Source organism: Athene noctua, chromosome 5, assembly GCF_965140245.1.
Source record: "Athene noctua chromosome 5, bAthNoc1.hap1.1, whole genome shotgun sequence".
Taxonomy (NCBI): Eukaryota; Metazoa; Chordata; class Aves; order Strigiformes; family Strigidae; genus Athene; species Athene noctua.
In genome coordinates this window covers 22,085,675-22,099,016 of record NC_134041.1, presented here as the reverse complement: position 1 = coordinate 22,099,016, position 13,342 = coordinate 22,085,675, and the positions used below count along the sequence as shown (strand labels likewise).

Genomic DNA, 13,342 nt, shown 5'->3' with positions numbered 1-13,342 from the left:
CAGTCACACTAGGAAATAATTTTATAATCTAAACACACTGGAAACTCCCCAGTGTATAAAAAGTCCAGGCTAAATTCTGGGAAAGGCTAATGTAGTATAAGCAAAGAACAATTGGACTCCACCAGAATGAAAAGGAGGAAATAGTGTTCTGAGCAGCTTGCCAAAACTAAAGAAAAGTGGAACATTTGCTGAAGACTAATAAGGTGTGAGCAATACAACACAAGGACATGCAGCCCAAATGAACTCTGTAGCACTGCTTACACATTTCTATCAGATCATTACAAGACATTACATAAAACTCAGTATAAAATCTTCAATTAAGCGAGCAGTATCTAACAAGAATCAAGAAGCTTAAAAGCTTAAAAATATAGCTAGATTTCTCAGCTCCTGTTGACATGCAAATACGAGTTAAATGGCATAAAAGTGATACAAAGGTTATTTTTTTAAGTGCACATGTAAGTGTATAAATGAAGTGCTGACAGTCCTGAAATCAGATGTCTTCCTTCAAGCCTCAGATATGATAAAGCACAAGTCCCTGTATTGGCCTGCCACCACCCCTCAACTCTGGCTCATCTTTGACAGTTTGGTCCTTATTCTGTGCTAAACACAGCTAATAGCGAAACCAATGTGGTCAGGCTAGTAGGGGTCTCCTTAGGCTGTGGATTCTGTGGACTATGAATCTGACTCACTTCTTCAGTGTGTGAACTTCATCTTGATTGACTTAATCTGAATTTCAATCTGTAACTCTGCAGATGGAAAGTCTGTCCCAAGGTGTGTGAAAACTGAAGTCCAATCAGTATTGTTAACCCAGTATTTGTGCTGGCCAATTCTATATAACATATATGCATGTGCTTATCTACATACATGCATACAAGTATCTATAGCAAAAAATAAAGTAATTAAGCAAAAAGTTATACTGCTATTTTTTTCAGAAAAAAAGAGATGTCATTGGGTAATTTCAGCCATTCAATGTCAAAGGAATGATTTCTGGACTGAAACTGCCCTCATTCCACAGTTACAATCACTACTTTCTTGAGGTCAGCAGGGACCTATGTGGAGCCGCCTTGATTTGTAGCTGGAATACAAACACATAAATAGTACTTATTATTGCAACTGAGAGACATGAATACATTAAAAAGAACTTCACTTGAAGCAAAAACTAACAAAAAAGTTGGAGAAAAAATGTACTAACCAAGTACTTATTCCTAAAATGCATGTTTTATGTATAAAAACCCCCAAATTGCAAGTAGGCTATAAACTGCTGTACAAAAATATGAGCTACAAGGTTACAAAGTACCTTGAATTTGCAGATTAGATTTACCTGGACAAAACCAAGAAATTAAATTTTTCTAGTCTTTTATGAAATTCTGTAAGTGAAGTTAGTTTATTGCTATTATGAACAGATTGTTAAAGCCCTGAAAACTATCAGTTTCGCATTAGAAAAGCCACTAACTGTATAAATACAGGCAGTATGACTGCTTTGTTACTTTTACATATTTTAGCAGCACAAGCAGATAAGATGCACAGCAGCAAAACCTGCACACATACAATCACTTTTTAATGTGGTTTCTTCTGTAGAATACAAAAAACCCCCAACCCTTAACAACTAAAATGCTAGACAGCTTTCCCTTACAGAAATTATAATTTAAAGATGTATAATATAATTAGGTTATAACCTGCACTACAGCAATTTGAATAATTTGTATGTAATCTGCCAGAAGGAGCAAAACCTGAGCTTCTGACTTTTACTGATAAACAACACTGGAGTGTCAACACGAATAAAATCATTATGCCAAAGAAGTCAGAAAAACACCTGCAGTTTTAAAACAATGGGGAACCAAAATATTATACTCTATTGTTGAAAGCTAAGGAGTTACAAAAAAAATGCTGTTATTGCCCTTGAAGAATAAAGCTTTAATTTCAGGCTGAAATAAAACAAAACTCAATCACAGACATAAAAGATGAAAGGGCTTATTAAACTTGTCCACTTCCACATAAAGATTCCATTTTTTTCACCCTACAGTATACTTTTAAGATGCTTTGCTTCTAGGATACCTCTCATAGGAGACTTTGAAGTCTGTTCTATAGTCCCATTGCATCCACTGGGAAGTTTTTTGGTAGGTTTCCCATCAAGAAATTTCAGGTCAGTTATGCTTTGTCTTAAAAGTAATCTGAGTCACTCCTACTAAAATCAATATTATGGTATTCCTGTATTTAGAGTGATGTCACACAGAGAAAGCTAAATTCAAAATTTCCAAGAAAGTAAAAGTTTTCCCAGACAACAGAGAAACAATAATTAGAATTACAATGTTTTTGTGGAACCAGCATTTCTTAACACTGTTTTGGTTTTTTTTGTCTGTTTGTTTTTGGTTTTTTGTTTTTGGGTTTGTTTGTTTGGTTTGTTTTTTTTTAAAGGAATACAGCTAAAACATTTAATTTTCATTAAATCCACATATTTTGTTTTGGTAAAGTAAGAACCCTTTGTTTCAACTTAATGACTTTGGTTTTAGTTACAGTCTAAAGTGTTTTGACTTATACAATAAACATGAAAACAATTGCACAGCCTGACTGTATTAAAAAATCTTATTTCAATGCATGGCCAATGCATGGTGGAAACATGAATTCAAAATACTGGAATTTCCTGAAAAATAAAGTCTAAATTTCAACAATCAATCAATGGATTCTACTCCAGAGCATTGCTTACATATGCTTGATGGAAGATTAACCGTTTTTCTGCATTGTCCAAATCTGGGAAAGACTGTCTTAAAGCAAGAAATTATTCAGAATTATTTCCACATTTACATTTCCTGGGTTATTTCCTAAGAATGAAGAAATAGAAAATGATGGATAAGAAAATGAAGCTCTGGTTAGCTCCTGGGCCTTTTCTGACAGACCAACACTTGTGACTATGTATATCAAACAAGATCCATGAAATGATCACATCAGCAGTAGAAATAAAAAAATTACATATTGAGAAACTTGTGTAAAAGGATCCTGACTCCCTGCCTTGAAGCAGCTGGGGTGGGCACATTTCCTTATATTTCCCCTCTCACAAAGCTGTGACAGAGGTGGGTTCCACAGAGTTTGTGCCACAGGTCTCAAAACCACTAGAATGCTCTTGGAAGGGGCAAAAAAACCCCATTTACTTTCAATTTAATACCTGTTTAGTGTGCTTAAAAATCTCATTTCAGACAATCCCTGTGTAATTCATGTCTTAGCTGTTGTGACAGCAGGTGGTTTTAAAGTCTATACTTCTTTTTAACTTAACCAGTTTAACTAGTCTTGAAGTTCACGTCTTCTGAGGTAAAAATTCGCAACGTGCTAGCTGCAATTCCTCTAGGAACTACAACTTTTAAAATATACATTTATACTGCCTTATTTACAAAGTCACAGAGCTTTGACTGAGGGAGAGAAAGCATCCTCCTTATCTGCTTGAGGAAATGAGTGGTTTGGCCCCTATGAAGCACATTTTGAGAAAGCGTCAGGTGCAATAAACACAGAGTTTGCAATTCCCCATTATTCTCCCAAAGCTTACTGAGGCTTTGTCCTACTCCTTGTGACTCTGACTTCACAGGATTGAAGGAAAACTTGGCAACGATGCTTATTTTACGCATGCTAAAAATTGACTGACCACAATGGTGGACAGAAATTTTGATCCAGCTTTGAAAAACTATCATGAAACTCTGCGAGACACATTAGAAAACATATTGGCAAAATAATGGTTGATTATAATGGAAAAAAAAAATTGTATCTTTTCTGTTCTACACAAAACAATCTTGGCCTCCATCACACCAGCAGCTTCACAACACTGGATTACTCCCAGCTGCTGTGAGGCAATACATCATGCTAATGGACTGGTTTGCAATGTAGTTGCGTATCAAGCTTAAAGCATTTTTTTTATGGCAACCTAGAGAATGATTGGGTATTTTTTCCTTTACTTAGTATAATACCAAATTATACAAAGTTTGATGGGCGCTGTTAGCCTTGCAACAAAAAAGCATAAATATACAGTCTTGGCACCACAACATTGTTTTATTACAATAGTGAGCCTTATCTTTCTCTAGCACTACTATGGACTGTTATCAAACTTCTAAATACCCTCTGGAATATTAAATGTACAAAGTTCAGATCAAAAAGGTTTTTTTAAATGACAAAACTGGATACTGGGTTTGTGGAGCCCATTTTCCTCCCCCTCCCTGCTGCTCTACATGAGTCAGAGCAAGGGAGAATTCCCACGTCCAGTGAACAGTGCCCATTTTGTTGTATCTTCTATTCAGGCCACAGAATAAAAACACAGACAGATCCACTTTTCACAAGAGGTCAACTGCAGTGACTGTATCTTTACTACAGGAGGTTACACAGGTTGGAAAGGTCTACATGCTCTCTGATACGCACGCTAAGAACTTCTCTGTGGGTGAATGGTATTACACAGAGAAACCAGATAAGATTTGATTTCAGTACTGCTTGCTAAATCAGAGCTATAGGCCAAGTGTGCCCCACATGCAGCCAAAGCCTTGATAAATAAAGCAGATGACTCTTAGACAGAACCAATAAGGAATTAAGTTCTAAATCTATGAAGTAACACTTGTTCCCATTTCATACACTAAAACACATTGACACCAAAAGGCTAAGTGTCCTGCCTAAGACACACAGGAAGACTGTAACAAAATTGAAAACACAAAAATCATGCTTCCTCCCCCAAAGGATTTCTTTTTATCCTATTCATTACCACAGTATAGGTGCTTATCTGCCTTAAAATGACTTTCCTGCTACTACAGATCATGACTCCTGCTACAGATCACCTGTGAACCATGATAAACTGTGAGGATAACAGGAGAGAGGAGGCTTGAGTAGAAGTCAAATTGTCAACTGTGACTGAAGACTCATTATAACCACTCAGTTTACACTACTGTTAAATGGCTAAATAGCGTAATGCAGAAATACTAGCTTAATGTATGTATTCTGTCTCTTTGACCCTGGCTGCTCATTCTCACTACTTCGATGAAGCACTCTCTTAGTTAGGCTGACATTTTTTTTTTCCCCCCTCAAGTTCACATTATAGACCGGATCACATTTAAAAAATCCATCCAAAAGGCTGTTTGTCTGGTTGTTGTCAGAACTGAATCAATTTCCACAATACTCTTAGAGATTTTCCTTTCTCTTATGCCAGTTTTAAGCATGTAGAATCACACAGGTTTATAAAACAGCTGAAAATACATTTTTATATCTAGAACATTCTGCAGCTGCTCACAAACAGCTGGGCAATCAAAACTGCAAAAGCAACATGGTAGATAATCGATTCTATTATACCTTAAGTCAATATTGCCATCACACACTATGTCGTGAAAATGTGGTCAAAATTATCAGCAGCTCAATACATACCCTTAAAACTAGCGCTTTGAAAGTATTATGGAGAGTGCATAGTTAGATTCTAAATAGTTTGCTCCCCACTCCCCACGTAACTATGATGCCACAGTTTCCTGAACTGGGATACTTTTTGGATTTCCATATCAGAGGGGATAATGATTCCCAACTGGTATGAATAAGAGCAACCTGACTGATGTCAGTAAAGCAATACTGATTTACAATGGCTAAGAAACTAAGATTCAAGCTAATAAGCTTAAATTCAACATATGCAAAACAGATAAAGGATACCTTTTTCCAAATCATGTACCGCATCTATTGAGACAAAAAGTTATTTCAGGCCAGAACTTTCCTTTGAAATGTATTTCAGCATTGCCTTCTTCCCCAGAGTTCTTGTGTTCACACTGGGACCTCTAGGCACTTGTGTGGGTACAAAAATGTGTACATTTGCTTTAAGTAAGCTAAGTAAAAAGATTTTAACAAAAAAGATTCACTTGCTAGTAGAAAAAGCACAAACCACACACTGTAATAAATCATGAAACAAAGAAGTCTGAGGGCTTAGTTTTACACTTAGAATTACCCATGAAGTCCTAAAAAAAGCAAAAAAGAGAGCAAAACATAACAAATGAGGATAGACATTCATGCGTTTAGATTTGTTCCCACTTTTACATCTGCACCAAAATGACTTATTACAATTTCTTATTCTTAAATAAGATACTGCACATTATGAAGACGTCTTTATAAACTTTAGCAGAAATATATATAGTATTTTTTTTTTTTTTTGCATACGTCTTTAATTGCTGTCTTATCTGATCAACAGGGTGTGGTGCAACCAACATCCTCACCAACTGCAACCACCTTCAACCTATGGAAACACACCTCTGAACTGCATTTCTGATAATAACAAGCCCATGAGACATCTTAATTTGTACAGAGAGAATACTAAAGATAATGTGAAAAAGAGGTGTTGCTAAGAAAATCAGTTACTTACTGTTACTTATTAAAACTTTAGTGCAACTTACACATGCACATTCACATATGACTTCTACCAACATAAACACAAGATAAACATTTTCTGGAGCTGTAACACAAATGTTTGAATTGTCAGTTGTTCATCATTTGACAATATAAGCATAGATTTAAAGTAATTTTTCAGTCACCTAGGAAAGGATGTACTAGAAATCTGTGCCACCTACACAAAAAACTATATTCGGTTTACTGAATCCTCACTCATACTTTTAAGAACTGATAGAAAGTGGAGGAAGAAAAGATGATGATTGAACTGGTTTCTGCCCAAAGATGAAAAAGACAAGACTATTGTTAAGGTTAATTAGATTTCTTCTCTCATTTGAAATTAGGCAAAACACAACTTTTTTTCCAAGAACACAGTGACATAGCTTCAATTACTGGGCTAAACAATTTCTGTTACTTTTATGGGACTCTTCAAATCATGCACAAAGAGTATTTAACATATTAATGGAATAATTGTATTTATTTTTAAGACCATTTCTCTATGTTTAACAAAATCATATAACACATTAAGGAATTTCTGATGCAAGTATGAATATTTCATGTAAGCATAAGCTGCGCTGTTTACACTAAAAAGATAAGCAAAAAACTTTACTCTTAGTAAAATGGCACAGAGTCCCAGTGGGATCTAAACCCAGAACAACCACCACGTTATTACTCTTGCCAACTTCAGGCAAAATCTGGCTGGAAGCCCTCATTCTTCCCAGCATTTTTAGACAGAGGGACAAGTAATCATGTTCATGTGTGTATGAAAAGCTTGCCGAGATGATGGGCTAGCCACAATGACAAAATCAAGGTCATTAAAGACACTGCATATGGAAAGGGTCATTTTGCTAGGAACAGACCAATTATCAGTGAGCATATATAATGACTATTCATGATGTCAAAGCAGCTTGCCACACTGCTTTCATCTGCCAGCAGACAAATGCCTATACAAGAATGTTGCAGCTGTCAAGGGAATATTTGACTCAATGTATGTATCTTGGAATGGGTTCTGTAGGCTGTCTGGCCTCTGTCTTGAAGTATTGGAGAAGATAATTCCACAAAATTACAATGTATGAAACCATAAAAATTCAAACCATAGCCTTGATATTACAAGAATCCTAGTTGGTTTCAGCTGTTACAACAGAAAGAACCAGTTATTATACACAAATGTCTCACTGACCAAAATTAAGTATTTTTTTCTCCCTTTTCCCTCAGCACTGTTTATGCCATAACTCTTTAAAGGAAAACATGTATTCAAGATGCTGAACAAAGACAGATGTCTAGAATTCTCTGCCTCTCAGCACTGCCATACAGATAGAAACCTCTTTACTCTGACTGAGACCTTAAGACAGATGCATATACAACAATGGAGTCACCTGGCTCCCTGCTCCTGTGAAACAGCTCCAATCAAACTGCAGCAGCTTAATAAGTCACAGAAGATAACAAAGAAGAAAAAATGCTACATTCTCAGACATAACAGCATTTAACTAATTATTGAAACTGTATCATTTTCCTTGTCTAGTAGAAATCAGTTTAATAATATCTTTCCTACTATGAATAGAGAATTATCAGGTTTCTCTATCAGAAGTCACCCAGCATTTTCAAATGAGTGAATTTTTTCAAATTTTTAGTGCAGATAGTGCTTTTATCCTGTATTGTCAGGTACACATTACAATGCTAAAAAAAGTAAATAAAATAATTATCCTCCCCCATTCAATTGCTCCTAATTCTCAACATAAAGAAGCAACAATGACTGATCAGTGGAAATTGCTGCAGTTCCTCAGGAGCTTTTCTACTAGAAAACCTTCTGAACATTTGGGCTGACTACCAGGACTAGGTGCAGAATTCTGCACCTGGTCTTAGTAGTCAGCTACCGTAAGAGATGATTCCCTCTGGAAGCAAGGTCAAGCCTAAACATATGCAAATCCTAGAATCTGAAGATTTATGGATGACAAAAGACTGCAAGACAAAATAGAAATCTCTGCAACAAATCCTTTCTTAACTAGCATGTGAAAGTCTTGTGAATCAAGCAGTGTTATAAATAATTAATATGATAAATAAGTGTTCTAATACACTTTCTGTACGATTTGGGAAAATGTACATACAATTTGTAATGTTTCGTTCATGTTATGGGATGATACAATTGCTATAGGTTTGTATACCACTGTAAGTATGTATCTACCTTTGTTGACCAGGACTGTATGACATTTTTACCCGGAAAGATATTAAGTGAAAACCAATAAGTTTAACGACTGAGTGCTGGCTATGCAACAGGAATACTAAAAAAAGCAAACTAAAAGTATAACCTTGCCTTATTTGTAGGGAAAAAATATACAAATTTCAGGTAAAAGAGGTAAAGATGGTCATAGGACTTCTAGTGGACTCCAAGAAACATGCTGGAGGATTTAGCCAGGAGAAACTAAAAGATGAGCATGTTTAGCCAAAGATTCTGTAGCTCAAGGGCAAATCAGAAAGATCCAGGATCATGTTCCAGTCACAAACCAGAGGGATTAAAACACCTGAAGTGGGTAAAACTTTCAGTTTGTGTTGCTTTCACATAGAAAATAAATGTATTATCTCATACTGTTACAGTAAAGGACAACAGTGGTTTCAGAATCTCTGCAAGTGGTTCTGGGCATGTTCTCATATCTGTCATGGTCTTCCTCATGAAAAATCTCAAGAGAAATGTCCAGGATTCTGGGAAATTGTTTTTAAGGTGAAGTGAGATCTTGAGATAGTTGCTCAGTTGCATTATGCAGTTGAACAGTGGATTCAAGCACATGGATGAGAGTGCTAAAATGTGAGCCTTCTTTCAAGTGTGTTCCTGAGACCCCAGGCTTGGGGCAGTAACCAGATTCTGTTTAGTTTTCAAAGATATAAAGCACACTGGATCCAAGGAACACAGTCCAAAACTTCAGTATGGCAAAAGTAATCAACTGGAGAGGGTAACCAGATCTCTAACAAATACTATTCAGATTCTCATTTTAAGTTGTTCATGTTTCCAGTTCAAATCGTATCAGGACTAAAGATTCTTTTGAAAAACGTTAACCTCAAATTCCTTTTGATGAAATACAAAAACAGTATAGTGGTTAAGCCACAGTGGGAATTTTTCAGTGATAGTAAAGGTTCTCTCACATCACCTGAATCTATTATTTTCTATTTATGAGAATATTCTGATGTTACAGCTCAACTCCAAGCCTTCATTCAGAGTATATGTAGGAAGTACTACTAAGCAATCAAGCATTAATAAACAGTAAGCTTAAGGATGCCCACACATCTCAATGAATGCACATCTGCCAGTTTACACACCAATTTCACTGGCGCACGCTGCGTTCAAATAACAATAAACTTATTTTTTCTACAGGCAGAGGTACTTACGAGTCTACTAAAACTGTACTCATTATAATCTGAGGGTTTTTAACTTTTTATGCAAGTTTCCTGTTCCCTAAAATATTTATTTTAATAATTTTTGACAAACAGGTTTTTGGGGTTTGGTTGTTTTTTGGTTTTTTCTTTTAATCCTGTCACACAGAGTTTTTATTATCTGGGGGAAGAGTCTTACAAATTAGTGTGTGTTGACCTGGACAGAGGCATGGACCCAGAACCTCTGGTTTCTCCTCAGTTAGCTGAGTGAGAAGATACTTCAGAACAGAAGCCCTGCAAATTGTGCTACTGCAGTCCTGTGTCTCAGCTGCTATGTGGTGCCTCTCGGATCAACCTCATTGAATCTATCTTTGTAGACATGACATAAAAAAAAAATTATCTCAAAGCTATGAATGTAGATGCAGTTGGGATTTTGCTTGTGCTGACTTCTGACCAGTGTGATCAATCTAAAACTTAATACAGTCTTAAAAAACCCCTGCATTAAAGACTTCTACAGTCTCAGGTACTAACAATTTATTTACCCTCCTTCTAGGGCAATCAATAATAACAATAAAAAAGACTATTAATAATTTACATTATTTTAAAACATTGCTTGCCCCGAGTAAATGGAATTTTTCAGAATAAATATTAAACTGGATTTAAATTGAAGTTGAAAGAATGAGGTTTTCAAATATCTGCACTCAAATGATCTGTGAATACAGAGAAGTGATTAAAGAAAATATTGAGATCTTTTAACCATCTCATAAGTCTCCTGCAGATAGATATGCACTATCGGTCCCATTTTTTTCTGCAGAGAACAGTGTCACTGCGCTTTCAGACACTCTTCAGTGTGGACACAGCTAGTTGCTAAACCCATTATCAAGTTGAATAATTTTAGTATTTCCTTCATGAATTGACTGCAGAAGTATATTATTCATTTAAATGGTCAATCCTTAAATGTGAAGTTTTTAGTTTCTGACTTTTTTTTCAGAATAAACATTTCCAAAAAAAAAAAAAAAAAAAGTAACAGGATTGCAAACAGGAATCAATGACTACCTGAACCAACACAAAGTTCAGAGAAGACAAAGTCACTTGTTTAGTATAGAACTTACAATTTTTTCCCCAGTAAATGAAATGACTTTTTTTCCCCCCTCAAGCAAGGATTCTGACCAAATCCTATCTTCAATTAGGCTAACATGTTGCTCGCATAACACATAGAAAGTCACAAAGATAGGCAGCAAGTGTTTAATCTGCAGTGGAAAGCCTAGTGGTTAACCATGCAAACAAATTATTTAACATTTTCCTCGGGAATCATTGCATTTCCATCTCCAGAGTGGTTAACATCTGCGTGTCATTTCAGTAACACATAGTTATGGTCAGAACATCCAGAGTGTGTATTCCCTAAAGCAAAAATGTGGAGGTTAATGTTTTAAGGCACTTGATTCAACCAGATTAATAAATTTTCCTTCCCTTGCAGATGATCTAAGTGAAGTCATTTAGACAACCAGAGCTGGTAAACTTACACTCAACTAAATGAATCATGCGTCTAGAGAATACTTAAATTCAGAAAAAGACTGAGGGTAGCAACATGCAAATTGTCAAAACTATTGAAGAAATGCAATTAGAGAAAAAACAAATACAACATAGGATGTCTGTAAAGAGATATCAAGCACAGGAACAAAAAATAACAGTAATTTTTCCTCTGCCTATGAGGCCAGAAATAATGTTTCCAGTGTCTTACTGGAAGACCACTGAATAGCTCATAGTCTTTCCCATTAGGAAGATTATATAGAGACAAAGAGTTGTGAAACACAGGAAAGATCACAAACACACATGCAAAAGCAGAATAAAGCCAATAGGATAGGAATAATACTAATAGAAGGTGAAAATACAATCTGTTTGCACCAAATTAGGATGGCATATCTAGGCACAAATGACATGCACTAATGTAAATACTCATCAGAAAAAAGCTTCTTAAGTGAAAGATGAAGTACTTTGTCAGATAATCCATCTTTGAACTTAAACCTCATTGTTACTTTGAAATATTAGGTCGGTGTACTGAATGTTGTAATCCCTTACATGGCAGAAAACACTTTTTGCAACTTCCCTTATGCTTAATATAAAAAACAAAAGATGTATCAAAGATAATTTATTTCTGTGTTTCCAGAGTGAGACCAAAAGTAACTGAAGGGTTGAAGTATAAGAGAACAGGTTTGTTTATTGCTCTGATAAAACCGGTAGTGGCACTCAGTCTGTAATTGACTTTGTACAACTCTACTGCTACAATCACTATTTCAGTAACTCTGGTTTAGGGGAGAGACTACTTAATCTAGAATTCTTCTCCCTGTCCACAGAACTTCTCTGAAGCTGTAAACTGCATGACAGGAACTTCTCTTACAACACTATTGTAAATAATACTGCATTCTTCAAGAGCAAAATCCTTCTCTTAAATCTACATGATAAATTTTGATTTGGGCAGTCTACTACTCCTATTGCTATGAATGTAAACTGAAGTTTGCAGTGCACCAAAAGTCAAATTGAAAGTTATCAGATATTGAGAGAATAGGTCCCTTCTTTGAATTTTTTTTTCAAAAGCTAATACCAAAGAGTCTGCAGTTGAGTATTTGTTCCTTGTCTAGAGCTGTTTTGTTGACATTGTCTAACACACAAATGGATCTATAAAGTACCACAATATATGATAAATTGGAAAATGGCATCATACAATTAAAAAGAAATCTAAAGGAAGTAAAAGTCAATATGATTTATACTTAAAACAGAGAAGGCTACTACAAAGAGGTTCTATGGTGGCATATAGATTTCAATGTATCTGTAGATTTCCTCATGAAAGTATGCACGTCACCATTAATCTCATGGGCAGAATTTGGCAATGTAGTCTTTACAAGCCACACAAAGGTCTCTTATTTACCAAAATGCTAATGCTGAAACCTTCAGACAGATTCACATAATTTACACACCCAAATCTACTAAAATATGAGCATCCAGTTCAAATTAAGTTTTTGAACATCTCTCACTATGAACTCCTAAATCCCAAAATTCACCGTAATTCCTTCTGCCAAGATAGGTTTTCATGATTATATCACCTTGCTCATAGAGCTCCTCCATTGCTCTCCAAGTTTCAGCTCGGACCTCTCGATTGCTTTTACCTGGAATACATGCATCAGGCCAGTGTATTAAATAAAGATCTAAAAAAGAAAGAGAACCAGACTACTCATTAAAGTGACCAAAAATATATTCACATCAAACTATGTGAAACAGCATTTTCCTCCATAATGGCCCCTAACATATCATCATCATCAAATAGTTACAATTACTACTCCATGATTATTACTCTATACATGCATTTAGTTTTAATAAACTAAATTGACAACATTTCAGTAACAAGTAAAGGTAGCAGAAGTTGCACATGTGGCACATGTTTAGGACACTGTAATCAACATTTCATGGTCACATATGCACTTAATAAACTTTCAACACGTAACAGTCCCCATTTAAATCAAAGGGATCTGGTCACTGAAATTAAGACTTAACTAATACAAATCTTTGAGTTTATGGAAGATAAATATGTTTGACATTTCTACAG

The 13,342-nt window shown here is 35.6% G+C and overlaps 1 protein-coding gene across 5 annotated transcripts in view; it reads right to left on the bottom strand.

Moving 5' to 3' along the window:
* Window positions 1–13,342, bottom strand: part of LOC141960726 (putative oxidoreductase ZK1290.5) — a 50,155-nt gene that overhangs the window by 13,900 nt on the left and 22,913 nt on the right. For 4 of the 5 annotated variants that reach the window (XR_012633686.1, XR_012633687.1, XM_074906681.1 and 1 more), the window contains exon 3: window positions 12,843–12,944. The exons of the other annotated variant lie outside the window; for it this stretch is intronic. Coding sequence is in view for 2 of the 4 variants with exons in the window: in XM_074906681.1 (XP_074762782.1) it covers window positions 12,843–12,944 (102 nt within the window). In the remaining 2 variants the exon portion in view is untranslated. The remainder of the gene's footprint in view (window positions 1–12,842; window positions 12,945–13,342) is intronic. 5 annotated transcript variants of the gene reach the window in all.